Source organism: Dermochelys coriacea, chromosome 22, assembly GCF_009764565.3.
Source record: "Dermochelys coriacea isolate rDerCor1 chromosome 22, rDerCor1.pri.v4, whole genome shotgun sequence".
In the NCBI taxonomy this organism is placed as follows: Eukaryota; Metazoa; Chordata; order Testudines; family Dermochelyidae; genus Dermochelys; species Dermochelys coriacea.
The window spans coordinates 3,463,567-3,479,602 of NC_050089.1; the positions used below are offsets into that span (position 1 = coordinate 3,463,567).

Here is a 16,036-nt window from a genome sequence, read left to right on the forward strand (position 1 = left end):
GAAGGGCTTTCTCTACAAGCCGATGAGGGGGAGTTTTGCTCTGTCAGTTAAATACACACTTTCTGTGTTCCAGCTCTCTGCCAGTGTCTGGCCCTGGGTTCCTGGCCACCATATGGACTAAGACACCAATATGCTTTTGTCCTTTGGTCATGCTGTTGTCACACAGATGGCTGGTGATAAAGCTACCCACAGACCTGTTAAAGCTGAGTGGCTGCCATGAACTTATTGCCTGGACTACTGAATGCAAGGACGTATCCGGATCTTGGGAACACTAAGACAGTCCCTAATTCTGCCTGGCAGCGCTGTCTGCCAGCAGCCATTGTCTGTCGTTCTCGGGCTTAGTCATGGCTGCGCAGGGAGCCATCCAGAGACCCATCCCACGGCCAAGGGAACAGTTGCAGTTTGAGGTGGCTGTTGTTGCTTTTCCCCTTCCAGCTTGGCTGCCTCTGCTGTTGGTTGGCTCTGTTTTGCTAGAGAAATTTACAGCTCTTGGCTGAACCAAGCCTAGTCCTTCAGGGTGCCAGCTCAGAGAGGGAGGACTCGGCCAGGTGCATTGTGGGAGAGGTTTTGGACTGGCTGCTGCTGGAAGCAGAATACCCCATGAAATGGCTGGTGCTCCTCTGAGAGGGAGGCAGGTGTCATTGCTACTAAGGCAACCACTGAGAGGAGCCAGTGTAGGACCCAACTGAGCCGGGGCATGTGCCGGAGTAGGAGGAGAAGGGGCAAAGAGCCATCTTCTCCGATTGGGTCCCTGTGCTGATGCCAGGTGGGTGGCACGGACACTGTTCCGGGGTGGGGAGGGACAAGGTATGGGTGGTGACACTCTCTGGTTGAGTTAGCACCTGATGAGCACTCACTTAAGGAGCTGTACGTCGGAAGCCATTTGCAGAGCACCATCATTCACAGGCTCCTCCTACCAAAGCCAGATACCAGGTTCCATGTTTTCCATGTGTTAACCGTTTACACACATTGCACACAAACTACCTTAAAAGAACGTTTTTAAGGCTGCAAAGCCAAGCGCTCAGAAGTTAGAAAATGCTAGAATTAAGGTGGCCTGGGTGACTTTCATTTGGCCCCCCTGCGCCTATGCACCATCATGATAGGACACTGCCCCATACTATTTCCCACAGTCCCAGTCTCCTTGCCCAGACTCTCCCAGTCTCCCTCTCACTCACAGGCTTCCACTCCCCCTCATTTCCCATGCCTGCTTCCAGTTCCAGTCTCTCCTCAGCCCAACTCTCTGGCTCCCCCTCCAGTCCCATTCTTCCCTCTCCAGGCTCTTTCTCTCAACCTGTTCTTACCCCAGGTCCAGCTCTTGTCTCTCTGCATTCAAATCCGGCAGCTTTCTTGGCTCAGTTGGGGGGATCATTGAGTACACAGGTTCCCCGGTCTCAGTTCTGGTGTCTGGACCCAGCCTGTAGCATCCCAGAGCTACAATTGTATGGAACATCCTGCTCAGCAGCAGGATGGAGCATTTTCAGTGCAAAGGGAAACATCAGCGATTTTAACTCTGAAGCTCGAGCAAGTATCTATAGAGCATGTGTGAACTGCCCTATTTCAAAGGCTTATAATTTGGGTGGATTTTCACAGTGATGGCAAAAGGCCCATCCCTGGCACCAAGACCACCCCCTTCTGCCAAATATCCAGTCCCTGCTCCAAAGCATGAGGGCAATAGCACCGCCCAAAGGAAAGGTTGCCAGAATTTTTTTTTAAACGTGGGCCTAACAACATATGGCTTGAGAAACATCAGGCCAAATGGTAAAGTTTAGCAAAGTTATGCGCCACTGAAAATAGCATCTTATAATGGGAAGTGTCAGTAACTTTAATAAGCACTTGTGCTGGGGGTGTTCACTGCACACCACCCCTGAAGGGGTTAAAGTTGCTCAGAAGGGGCCAATTAACTTTACAGGCTGCACCTGGGGGAGAGCCAGGGCCTGATGAAGATTAATTGATGATGAGCTGGGCAGGAAGCCAGGAAGATGAGAGCAGAAGGGGGCTGCAGGGAGAGACTGTGAAGTTCGTGTCTAGGCACAGAGAAGTGGGAAGCGAAAGCCCTGAGATCCTGTCTTTGATGGAAAAAGGTTTACCCAGAGGAGTTTCAGGAAAGGAAGCCCCAGGAGAGATCAGCGAGGGTTGAGACAGTGTAGACTTTGGCTACTGATTATAGGGTCCTTGGGCTGGAACCCGGAGTGGGCAGAGTGCCCGGGTTCCCCTAGCAGCCACTGGGAAGTGGCTCGGGACTGTTGAAGGCGACATCTGGACAGTTGGTCTGGCAAGATGTTGATGCCCTGGAAGGGGAAAACTGTATAGTGACCTGGCCAGAGGGCTGAGTCATGAAGTCCTGGAGAGCGAGATGGGCCACAACGAGAGTGAGTGATGGAAGGGGGCACTAGAAGGCAGGAGAGCTGATCCCCGAACCTGGCCATAAGGGGGCCCAACAGTGGTAAGTGAGACCCCGTTACAGCCCTGTATGTAATAGAGGCACAGAGCATTCTCATCTCAGGAACTTTTCAAGGGAGGCAGAGCTCCCATTCTAGTGGGGCTGCCCCAGGATAAACTCTTGCTGAGTCAGCTAGAGTCCCTCTGGGGTCTTTGTCTGGAGGCAGGCAGCCCCTGAGACTTGAAAGCCACAGCCCTGCTTCCTGTCTATTAATCTGACATCATTACTATTGTATCAGCTCACCTCGCAATACCTCTGTGGGGCAGGGCCGTGCTGCTATTCCCCCTTTCACAGGTGATGCTGTGTGACTTGCCCAAGGTCACACATGCAGCGTGGGTTGGAACAGGAAGTTGAATCCAGGCTTCCATGGTAGTGCCTTAACCACTGGGCCTTCCTGCCTCTTTTCTAGCCTGCCTGACTTGTGCAATCTAATCCTTTGCATGCTGAAGGATTCACTCATTTAATGCTGCAAAATGAAGCAGCTTTCATCTGGGGTGTTAAATTCAACCGAGCGGATATTAAATTCTTTGGCTTCATTATTGAAGACAATATGTTTTTAAAAGAGTTCTCCCTGCAGATTGCCATGTCAGGTCCCTAGCCGGTAGGAAGTGATGAATTCGTCCACATTCAAAGTTACACACCTGCCGAGACCTGAGATGTATTTTTTCCCCTGGAATTTAATTATAATGTTTCCTGCTTGTAGTATAATTGGATGACACTTCTTGGTGGCTTTAAACTTGTGCAGGTCAAAACCTAACAGAGCGGCTGGATGTTGGTTAATAGATTCCAAAGGCTGCAGCTTTGTCTGATTCCCTGATGAGGGCTCACTTTGGGACTGGCAGCGGTAAAAACAAACCAACAAAAACCCCAGTGGAGATTTTCAAAGCCAGCTAGAGATTTATCTGGACAGTTGGGTGGATGACAAGGATATTCAAAGTTAGAGTAGTAAACAATAAAACCAAGCCTTAGACGGGATATAAAAAACCCTATTTCCGCGTTGAACCAGTCCCTAACTCTTGAGGTTTAGGGGCGGTTATGCCACATTTTTTTACTAGATGGATCGTGGGGCTGATCCTGGCATTTCTGATGTTGAATTCAGGAACACGAGAGCAACATCCAGACATGACAAATTAAATCCTGCAATAAGCTGATTTTTTTTTTTTTTTTTTTTTTTTTTTTAAGGTGAGCACTTTTCTTCCATTGTGGAACCAGGGAACAAAATTCTTGCTATAAGCAATTAAATATGCCTTTGTCCAGAGAGAGAGCGAGCCAGAATGGCACTATAGCCCAGGGGATAGGACACTCAGCTTGGGCCACCCACGTGCCAGGTGAGTTCCCTCTATCAGTGGCTATTTAATTTATACAAGGTGGAATTTCTTCAACAGGGAGGCTAATCTCAGAATTCCCAAGACCTGTGGTTAGGGTGCATTCTTTAGAGACAATAAATGAGAGTTCAAATCCCTCCTCTAGAGGGGCTGTGAAGCTGGGTCTCCTACAGTTTGGGTTAGTGCTCTGATCACTTGGCCAAAGGGGTTTTCCAACTCCTCATTTTTTTGGGAGAAATGGCTTAGGCCCGTAACCCCAGGAGAAAGTCCATGGCTGAAAATCCCAAGTGGAGATAGATGAGGAATATGGCCTAAGCCCCTTTGAGGCTACTGGCAGCTCCTCACTCAGTGTGTTGGCTTTTGTGGATCCCGTTCTTAGATGCTTAAGTGTCCCCAGGCAGTGTACAGGGAGTCTGACTTGTGGCTGAGGATTTGGCTGGGCACCTAACCCTAACTGGGTGCCACTCTGAGCCTAAGTCATCTTGTGGATCTATCCCTATGTATTAGTTTCCACAGAACCATAGGGTTAAAAGGGATCGCCAGGCCATCTAGTCTAAGCCCCTGTCAAGCTGCAAGATTTGTTGTGTCTAAACTTCCAAGGCAGATGGCTATCCAGCCTCCTTTTGAAAACCTCCAGTGAAGGAGTTTCCATGACCTCCCTAGGCGTCTGTTCCAGTGGCCGACTGTTCTTGCAGTTAGCAAGTTTCTCCTGAGATTTAATCTAAATCTGCTCTGCTGTAGTTTGAACCCATTGCCGCTTGTCCTGCCCTATGTGGTAAGAGAGAACACTTTTCCTCCATCTTTTTATGGTAGCCTTTCAAGTATCTGAAGACCACCCTCATATCCCCCCTTAATCTCCACTTTTCCAAACTTTGCTCAGATAGCTTGTATTCCATCCCTTTGTTCATCTTTGTTGCTCACCTCTGGATCCTTTCCAGTTTCTCTACATCCTTTCTATACATTGGTGACCAAAATTGGACATGGTACTTCAGCTGAGGCCTAACCAGTGCCAAACAGAGTGATACTATTGCCTCCTGTGACTTGCACGCTATGCCTCTGTTAATGCAATCTAAAACTGGATTTGCTTTTTTTGCAACAGCATCGCATTGCTGACTCCTGTTGAGGTTGTGATCCACCACAACTCCCAGATCCTTCTCAGTCAGTTATCCCCCATGCTGTATTTCTGCATTTGTTTTTTCTTCCCTAAGTGTAGCACCTTACATTTGTCTTTGCTGAATTTCATTTTGGTGTCTCTAGCCCAGTTCTCCCTTTGAATTTTAGTTCTATCCTCTGAAGTATTGGCAAACCCCTCCCGCTTCCCGCCCCCAGCTTTGTGTCATCTGCAAATCTGATTAGCCTCAGCAGCTTTCTTGGTAACAAAAGAGACAATCTTTAACAGGGCAGAATGGCCAGTATCCTAGGTGTGCCAAAAATTGAGGCCCCTGCGAGACTGAGGCATCAAGTGAACGGCTCTTGCACTGAAAAGCAAAGCTGGTGAGGCTGAGTCACAAAGGCCTGGGGAGGACACCACCTCAGTGCCAGAGGTGGGAACAGAACTAAGGTCTCGTGCCTCTACCCACTAGATTATGCTGCTCCCTGTATTAGAGCTGGAAGAGATCTAGTAGATAACCCAGTCTATGCCCCTAACCCAATGCATGATGACTGACTACAGTACACATTCCAGTGCCTTGTCCAGTCTGGATTTAAAATGTTGATGAGGCTTCACCTCTTCCCTTGGGAGACAGTTCCACAGCCTGATACATTTCACCATCTGGAAATGTTTCCTGATACTTCAGAAAGGGAAAATTGACACTGATTTCATCCCTTTGCCCCTAGTTCTACCCCTGTAGCCACCCTAACAAATCCCTCTGGTCTCGGTGATCTGCCAGCCTCCCTGCTGTGATGTCCCAATGTATGATGACTCTTTTATTCTCTCCTTTTAAGTCTGTGCTCCCCCATGCTGTGTGGCCCTTCTCTAAACACCCTCTGAGTATTCCCACTTCTCACTGCTCTCTGGTCGTGGACATCCTATCCCCCATGAGCTTTCCCCAGAGCCGAGTACGAGGTGACCATCATCTCCGTGACTTATGACCCAAAGCCTCTGGAGTTCTGCTCAGGATGGCACTGACCTTTTCCCCTACGATCTCTCACTGCAAACTCCTTTCCCCAAGGTCTTGCTTGTTCTTCCTGCTTCCAAAATTTCACCCTCCCATGGAGGTCCTAGAGCCCAAATTATTCCCCCAGTTCCCCCAGCTGAATCTGATGGTATTTCCCACCCACATGCCTAACCTCTGTGTGTCCCTTTCTGCCCTCCCTGATGTTCACACCTCACAAGCTAATATCAGCTGTGAATTTCTTCAACCTCGTGAGTACTCTACATAGAGCTCATTAATGCAGATGTTAAATAAAACCACTTTCACTGCATCATCAACAACAGAGCACCCCACATCTCCCCCCCCCATCCCAAACTCGATATAGTGCTGTTTATCATTAGCCTTCTTACTGGCCTTCAATCCACATGCCAGCTAGGGTGCATGTCCACACCTGTCTGAATTACTTCTATGAGACTTCATGAGATTTTGTTTCAAATGCTCTCCTCAAATCCAATGCAAATCGGAATCCTCAAATCGGAAATGCATCCGATGAAGTGAGCTGTAGCTCACGAAAGCTTATGCTCTAATAAATTTGTTAGTCTCTAAGGTGCCACAAGTACTCCTTTTCTTTTTGCGAATACAGACTAACATGGCTGCTACTCTGAAACCTCAAATCCAACGTATTCCAGCCAGCGTAGCCCCTCTATCTGCTCAGTTGTAATTCTGTCTGCAAAGCAATCACGTTTGCCTGGTACGAGCCGCTCCTTATAGTGCCAGGCTAAGGAGTTTGCCCTCTCTGAGTTTCCTCTTGCTATGGATTCCCTGACTGTCTAGCAATTGCCAGGATTATGCTTTTTCCTTTGCCTGAAAGTTGGTATCATTTGTAATTCTCCAGCTGTCTATGACCTCCACATCTCTCCCTTGGTGTTTCACAAACAATTACTCATGTGTCTATAAGTTCATTACCATCTTAGGCTATACATCATGCTGTCTGGCCATCTGAGTTGCATCCGTGCATCTTGTCTAAGCCCTGCCTCTCCTGCATTGTTACATTATCCATTTTCCAGCAGCACCTACGATGGGTCAGGCCCATGTAGGCAGAGAGCCCCCTTAAAGAAGACAGGCACCATATGAAGGATGGGGGAGAAGGACGTCTGAGCCAGAAAAACACTGTTAGTATCAGTAATGTTCCACATGCTCAAGTGATACGGGCGTAGGATGAGTACAATTTGTGTAAACGTGTAATACGTGCACACACACTTTTCCTATCCCTATTGACATACCTGCACTAAGAGGCTGCATTACTTCTCCGTTACCCCCTTACTTTCTTTCATTGTTCTTGTCAAAGACAGATTTATTTTATTTTTCTGGAGTTCAGGACCTCACTGATTTTTAGAGGCATAATTGATTTCATCCTTTGCCTCATTTACCAACGTGCCTCCTCTGATATGCCTTTTGCGTTGATAGACTGTAAAAGCAGTTTTAGTGCCCTTGCCCTGTTTGACTTGCTCTTACTGGTTTGGATGGGGGCACAGTCTCTCTTTTCCCTTCACAGCCTCTCTTTTCCCTTCACAGCGTTATGGGCTGGATTTTTCAAAGGTGCTCTGCACAGTATGTGGGTGCTGACTCAGCCAGTTGCAGGCGCCAAACACCTGAAAAGTCAGACCCCACGTGAGCCCTTTACCACACCTGGGAGGTTCTTTTACCCTTAGATTTTGAGCCAGTGATTCCCTCCCAAAACTGATCTCGGCAACTTTTGTCTAAGCATGCTCTAAATAGAATGGAGGCTTATGGGAAGCATTCCGGGTGAGAAATCAGAGTAGATATCTCCTGTCCTACATTGTCTCTCGGTTTCCCCTTGAGGGCTCCATAGCACATCCACACAACTTTTTTATTTTTTCATGACCGTCCCTTTCTCCCCTCTGCCACCCACAACGACCTCACTAGGTGTGAGCACAGTGGTTGGTTAGTTTCCCGCTTATTTCCCACCTCATTGCAACTTGCATCCCTGCCAGTGGGCTGTCATGGCTGCTCCTTAGCAAGGATGAATTTTATCTGTCATTCCACTGACAAACTTGGAGTCTCTTGCTAGGAACCTCTTTAGCAGCTGGAGACTGGCCATGCAATAGCCTGAGCATGGAGCTGTTGCCTGCTGTTGGAAAGCACAGGGCATCAGGGGAATCCGCGAGGGTGAACCAGGGGCTCTAACTCTGCTGCAGTAGGAGGAGAGCGAGCAAAGGAAACATTTTGCTAACAGCAAGAGGCAGTTAGCTGGGGAATAGTCTCCCCAAGGGCCAAAGCATCAGAAAATGGCCTGCTATAAACAATGCTGACAAACAGTGAGGAACATACAGCAGGGAAGTGACTGTACTTTGCACGGTCCAGAGGTGAAGAGTGTTACCTTAACTCTTTATCTGCTCCCTCTGTCTGAGTCATGGGGCTGCAGCATGATCTAGTGCAGGGAGTGGCAACCTTTGGCCCACGGCCCGCCTGGCAGGCCGGTTTGTTTACCTGCTGCGTCCGCCGGTTCGGCCGATCGCGGCAGGCCAATGAGGTCTGCAGGAAGCGGCGGCCAGCGCGTCTCTCGGCCCGCGCCGCTTCCCGCATCTCCCCCATTGGCCTGGAACGGCGAACCACAGCCAGTGGGAGCCGCGATTGGCCGAACCGGCGGACACGGCAGGTAAATAAACCAGCCTGGCCTGCCCGAGGGCTTACCCTGGTGAGCCATGTGCCAAAGGTTGCTGATCCCTGGTGTAGTGGGCTAGCAACTGGACAGGGACTTGGGAAACCTTGATTCAACTCCTGGCTCTCTCTGACCTGGAGTAAATCACACCTTGTCTAGTTAGCTTGAGGTCTTTGGAGCAGGGACTGTCCCTTACGATATACAGTGCCCAAGGCACCGTGAGCCCGAGCTCAGCTGAGGCCTCCGTAATGCTACTAGCAATAATAGCTACTGAAACAGTTAGCTCTGGGCAGCTGTGGGAGAGTCAGCAAGACTTGTTATGCTTTATGCAGTCTTCACTGATGCCGATGCTGATTTAACAGGCAGGATGTACCCACCTAGGGTTTCAGAGCCCACAATGGATTTGAGACTCCGATAGTTAAGAAAAATGACCAATCTAGCACTGTGTTCCATACACAGGCCTTAACATTTTTTATATAAAGGAGGGTCTCTATCATACAGAGTTCTAGATTTTTATTTATTTATTTATTTAAGGCCAGAAGGGACTTAAATCCTCTAGCCTGGCCTCCTGTGTAGCGTACGCCCTTACATTTCACCCCGTTACTCAAACCCAATAACGTATCTTTGACTAAAGCACCTCCCAGAAAGGCCTCCGGTGTTGATTTGAAAACTTCAAGAGCTGGAGAAACTGCCACTTCTCCTTCTCCTTTGTTCCAAATGGTTAATCAACCTCATGTAAAAGGGTGCCTTCTTTCTCGTTTAAATTTGTCTGACTTTAACTTCGAGCCATTAGTTCTGTTTCTGCCTTTCTCCACTAGATTAAAGAACATTTTCGTACTTGGCACGTTCTCCTAAAGAAGGTGCAGAAACCCAGTAATAAGAACGGCCATATTGGGCCACACGAATGGTCCATCTAGCCCACTATATGTCTTCCGACAGTGGCTGGCGCCAGATACTTTGGAAGAAATGAACAGAACAGGGTAATTTATTGTGATCTGTCCCCTGTCTGCCAGTCAGAGGTTTAGGAACACCCAGAACATGGGGTCCCATCCCTGACCATCTTGGCTAATAGCCATTGATGGATCTATTCTCCCTGAACATATCCTTTTTTTTTAATCCAGGTATAGTTGTGGCCTTCAACATTCACAGGCAGTGAGTTCCACAGTTGGTGTTGGTCTTGCTTTGAGCAGGAAATTGGACTAGATGACGTCCTGAGGTCTCTTCCAACCCTAATATTCTATGACTGCTGTATGAAGATGGCAAACTAACAAATTGAGCTCTTTAACTCTTTCCTGTAAGGCATTTTTTTTCCAGGTCTCAATTTTTGTGGCTCTATTCTGCACCCTCTCCAATTTTTCAACATCATTTTAGAAATGTGGACACCAGACCTGGTCACAGTATTCCAGCATGGGAGCAGGATTTTATAATTGTACTATAAGAATAGATGTACTAATGTATGTCTTAATTTCATTTGAAGAATGATCTTCTGGGACATTGTTAGGAATGCATCTGAGAGACTGCCAGTGTCTGTACTGATGTTAAGGCAGGGACAGACCAGAACAATCCTTATGACTGATTATGGTCACCCTTTTGTTTCAGAGTAGCATCCATGTTAGTCTGTATTTGCAAAAAGAAAAGGAGTACTTGTGGCACCTTAGAGACTAACAAATTTATTTGAGCATAAGCTTTCGTGAGCTACAGCTCACTTCATTGGATTCTCACGAAAGCTTATGCTCAAATAAATTTGTTAGTCTCTAAGGTGCCACAAGTACTCCTTTTTCTTTTGTTTTAGGATAAATTATAATGTCTACTATGGTTTCCTCTCTGGATTACAAATTAGTTAAATATACATCTCTTTGTTTTAAGGTTTAGTGAGTAAAAGACAGGATCTTGTATTGTCTGTTAATTAGATTAAAGGAATGTTAAAGGCCTGAGCTACAGTGTAGACTGTTTTGACCACAAGATTTAGTGAAGTTTAATGTATTCTGCTGAATATAAAATACTGCTGTCTTCTCTTTGGGAGATTGATTGTGTAAATGAGGAATGCATGCATCAGGAAAAGATATGGTGTGAAAGCCATCACAAATGTCCAGATGGTCAAGAAAAAGTGAGAGACTTGGAAACACCAGGAGACCATCAGAAAACATCCTTTGTATCCGATGCTAAACATGTTAGCAGCATTGATGACCTCAGAAGTGAGGCAGGCACCCCCGAAGGCAAGACAACAAATAGGAGATAACTATGGGAAGCCTGACAATAACCATCAAATGATAATAGCGGAAAACCTCAAGATTACCACCACTTAAGGATGATGTTGCAAAATGCATGGACTCAAATGGGAATTTACAAGTATAAAGCTGGGGTGTTTATGAAACTCTGGGTTCAGTCCTGCAAAACCTCGGAGCATCGGATTGTGACCAACAGAACCTAGCTCCTCACTCGCATTCAATCTAACTGGCCATTAGATTGACTCGAGATAGTTATAAAACATCAACTGGCAGGACTGTGTGTGTGTGACTGAAAAGCATATGCTAACTGTTGTATTTTCAATAAATATGGCGTATTTGCCTTCATTCCTATAAAAGATCCCATGTGCTTTGTATAGCATAACATGGGTCTCATCAAAGCCATAACCAGGGCAGGGATTTTCCCTCTCTATACATGCCCAAGGACTGCATGAGCCCTTGGAGCTCATGTTCAGTTAGGTGACCCCTAAAACCTTTTTTTAGAATCACTTTTTCCAGGATATAGTCTCCAATTCCTTGTATTTGGAGGTATGAAAACATTTTGTAGGAATGGGCCTAGCTTACAAAGCAATCTTTGACTGCTCCCCTCATTCTTTACCACACGGCAATTCCCTATGTGATCCGTAATCTTATTAGCAGTGATTTTATATTTACCTCCAGAGAGTGGATAAAAATATTGAAAAGCATTTGAGCCCAGCACCAATTCCTAGAATTCCACTAGAAACACCCTTTGTGATTCCTCAGTAACAGCTACTTTTTGACATCTGTTTAGTTATTTAAAGTGGGCTTTATTGTTCATTAGTTCCACTTCACAGGCAGGGGTAACAGAATCATTCAGCAGGGACATGCCTTTCCCCACATCACATCAAGAGAGCCCAACACAGACCCCTGACCTCCCTGTCCCATGGTTGTGCCCTCAGAGGAAGCTGTTTCTCTTAGAATCCTCCTCTTTTGACTTGTAAAGTCCTTGGGGGTAGTGCATCTGCATCATTCGCTGTTTGCATAGCTCCTGGCATTCCCAGGGCACTGCTAGAATTAAGAATAATCTAATCGGAGATCAGATAGGAGAGCCCTGCAATCACATCTCGCGTTCCTAGGTGCCCCCTTTAAGATCTGGATCAGCTGCTCCGTATCTTCCAAAATAGCTTGTATTTTCTATTTTTGATCTTAGCACTTTGGAGATTTAAGGCCTAAACATAAAATTCCCCATTCAGTTAGTGGCCATTCTAGCACAACAGTGTAGAATAATGAGGAATAGCTGAGCTCTGCACTCTTCCAGCTTTCAGACTGATTTTAAGGCTTCCTAAACGTACACATGTATAGGCTAAAATCAATTCTGCCCATCCCACAAAGCTCTGTCTCAATCTAGTGCTTCCACTGATAATTCAGAGAGAAACCTTCTGCACAGGGAGAGTGAATGCACGGTGACAAGCCCTGGCTGGTAATTTAAAGCAGTAGGAGGGTTTCGGGGGGGGGTGAGTGTGTGTGTGGGGAAATACCCCACCAAACAACTGTGAAAACATGCAACAAACTGTTTGCATTTCCCTTTAACTTCTGCTTTTATGGCTGGATGGCTTGTTATGCTTCAGTTTTCTTTCCCCATACATTTTGCTTGTTAGTCATTTACAACATGATGCTAGCAAGTGACCGCAATGGCAGAGCTGCTCTTGGACATGGAGAATGGAGAGGCATGAGCTCATCCTGCCCTTGCATGGCAAGAGATGGGTTGAGCCCAGAAAGCTCCTCTGGGTTCTTCTATGGACAGTGGGGGGACCCATCCTGCAGGAGAAATCCTGGATCTGGCCCACGAATGCCCAGAGTCTCCTGTGTTCATAAGGTGCCCCCCACATCCTATTCAGCTCCCTGCCTGTGGCTGCCTCTCTTCAACTTTTTCACAGGGTGGATGGGTTCCCCATTGTGAATGATGCACCTGAAGAAAATGTAGCACAGACTCAAGCTAGGGTAACTTCCCCAGCTTGCTTCCTCAATCACATGGATCTCTAACCCTGGACAAATGGAGGGGAGGTGGCTGCAGCCCCAAACCGTACTATCCCCCATTTCTGTACAAGCAGGCGAAGATCTGTGGATGAAGGTTTCTCCTCCACATACTGGCCATTGGCCTCCAGTTATAAAGACCTGTAATAGCAATAATTCTCCCTAAGCAGGTGCCAATTGCTGTGCAGGCACCTTGGCTTATGGAATCTTGATTTGAGGAGGTTGAACTAGCAGACCCAGCAAGTCCATGGGATACAGATTGCACAGACCACGCCAGTCAGTGCAAGTTTATGCCAGTCAATACACTCCAGCCATGAGCCACATGGGGGAGGAAACGGAGAGTCATGTCTCCGTAACCAACCCAACACGGGGCCTGTGCTGAAATGGGCAAGTGGGGGGCAGACCCCTTTTCTTCCTCAGCTGGACTAAGATGCTCACTCCCAACAGCCTTTTGGGGGTAAGGACATTTCATCACAAATGACTCAGGCTAGTTTTGAACCAATGACTACACACAAAAAAAAACCAACCTCCCATGGCAGGGAGACTCAGAGCCCAGGTCTACTGCCTCAGGCTTGTGCTAGGGTGCTTAAAAATAGCCATTCCTCCTTGGAGTGAAGCTCAGGCTCTGAAACCCAACTCCCCTCACCGGCTCTTTGTTGCAGGTTAGACATGAGGTCAGAGCCCGCCCCTCGTTTGAGCCACTCCGTCCACTGGACAAAGATGCAGGCTGTATTAACCCTCATTGGTAACAGGCCAGGGTCTCCTGGAGGTCTTTATTGACCCAGAGGACCCAAATTCTCATGTCCCCAGAAAGACAGCACCTCCAGGTGCCTAGGGCTGCCTAGCATCATGGTGGGGCATTGGCTCACTCCTGTCTGAGAGGAGTGCGCCCCCTCCTGGCTCACCCATGCCACTTCCTGCAGTTCTCCCACCTCCCTCGGGAACTCTGACGGCTCAGCTAATGCCCGGTGAGAGCCAGAGGCTACTGCAGCTGCAAGTCATGACATTGGCATGGTGGGAGGGCAGGACACTAGCAAAATTAACCACCTCTACCTGCAAATGACTACATGCAAATACACTTCTTGTGCACATAGAAATCTCCAAGGCTTTTTTTCAGCCTAGCACAGTTGTTCCCCACTAATGAGTTTATTATTATATATCGTTCAACCTACTGTGCCTCCACAGTTGCAGTTTGCAGCAATTTCCTTATTGCGGTGGCAAACTTTCCTTGCAATTAGCCCTGGGGGCTGCTGAGCTACGCTAATGAACCTCTCCTGGCTCTTCCTCTTCCTCTTCCTCTTCATTAGCAAAGTTGCATAGGAGGAGTTTTTATGGCAGTGAAACTTACAAGTCGGTGTGATGGGTGTGAGATCTTGGCAGAGCAGCCTTTGCCTTCGGCAGGCGTTAGTGCACCGACCTGCACGTGCCTGCCCTCATTATTGTCAAAGGTTACATGGAGTAACACATGAAAGGCAATAAATCCTTACCATGAGCTGCTTGATAGTCGGGTGTTCCTCTGTCTCCCTGCCTGAGGCAGGCTCCTTATGTACAATCTCTACGCGGATATCGTTCTTGGCTGAAACCACGCCTTTCAGATCTGAGCAAAGAGAGCGCGAAGCTGTTACTTGCAGGCAGTCATGACAGCAGAGCAAACCCCCTCCCAACATATGTGACTGCCGATAACGACTGTCAACATAAATAGATCCTACAGTAAAGAAATTGACTCTCTCTCAATGACATGTTTGCCTTTTGCAACTGATGAACCGCAATGTATTTTGCAAACATTAATTGAGCTTTGCAACACTCGACAAGGTACTTAAGTAATATGTATAGGTTGATTAGTACACCACTGAAATGCAGCCACCTCTGAGGTGGAGCATAGCAGCTATTTAACAGCGCACAGCAACACTGCACGGCTTCTTGATCACAGGAAGTGAGTAATTATAGCGTGTCCAGTTGAATATAATCCTTTACATCAGTGTTTCCCAAACTTTTTTGGCCATGGAACACATGGTATATATTTACGGAACACTTCTAATATTATTTTGTAGTTGTTTGGTTTTCAAATAAAAAATTGCACTATTTTTGCTCAAATATATTTTATTTTATAAAAACAAAGCAAAAATACAAATTTAAAATAACTTGAACTAACAATTTCTAACTGGAAAGGGTGTAAAAAGTAGTACAAAAATCAAGTGCAAGACCCTTTTTTTTAATTACGATTCTTTCACGGGACACCTATTCACATTGGGCGGAACATCAGTGTGCCGCGGAACACAGTTTGGGAAATGCTGCTTTAGATCAAGTGTTAGAGGCCGGTAGCCTAGAATTAGTAGTTCAGTCTCTGTTCATGAGCAAGGGGGAGGGGTTATCATGGTACCAGCTTTGAAATGCTGGAAGGTTCGTAATGATGATTCTAAAAAGGTTAGAGCATTTGGGAGCTAGGCAGTCTGTGTGCGCTTCCATGTTGACCTAAAGGATCAAAATGTGACCTCTCTAATACCAGCAGGAAGCAGAATGCAGATAGGCCACTGAAACCTTCCAGTGTGTGAGCACGCTGGAGGAATGTGGGCAGGGAGATAAAGTAATCTCTAGGGGTTGCAAAAGGACAAGCCTCAGTTTTTACTTTCTCTAGTAGCATATTTTCATTTACTGTCTGTCTAATACATCTTCAGTATTATCAACTGGGAGGGCTGCTGTTCTCAATCATTAAGCCCAAGGTTTTGTACAGTACAGTGACTGGGTACAGCAGGCTAAGAAGTTTGGTTCAGTTAAGTACCCAAATGACAGCGGGATTGTCTGGCTATGTAGACTTCCTCCTCAGGCCCTTCATTACCAGCACTCCCAGCTATCTTCGAGACACCACCGATTTCCTGAGGAAACTACAGTCCATTGGTGATCTTCCTAAAAACACCATCCTAGCCACTATGGATGTAGAAGCCTCTACACCAACATTCCACACAAAGATGGACTACAAGCCGTCAGGAACAGTATCCCCGATACTGTCACGGCTAACCTGGTGGCTGAACTTTGTGACTTTGTCCTGACCCATAACTATTTCACATTTAGTGACAATGTATACCTTCAAATCAGCGGCACTGCGATGGGTACCCGCATGGCCCCACAGTATGCCAACATTTTTATGGCTGACTTAGAACAACGCTTCCTCAGCTCTCGTCCTCTAATGCCCCTACTCTACTTGCGCTACATTGATGACATCTTCATCATCTGGACCCATGAAAAAGAAGCTCTTG

The 16,036-nt window shown here is 46.9% G+C and overlaps 1 protein-coding gene across 2 annotated transcripts in view; it reads right to left on the reverse strand.

Annotated features, from left to right (window-relative positions):
* Positions 1-16,036, reverse strand: part of KIRREL3 (kirre like nephrin family adhesion molecule 3) — a 760,787-nt gene that overhangs the window by 15,521 nt on the left and 729,230 nt on the right. For both annotated transcript variants that reach the window (XM_038380572.2, XM_038380570.2), the window contains one exon: positions 14,270-14,379. In XM_038380572.2, coding sequence (XP_038236500.1) covers positions 14,270-14,379 — 110 coding nt within the window. The remainder of the gene's footprint in view (positions 1-14,269; positions 14,380-16,036) is intronic.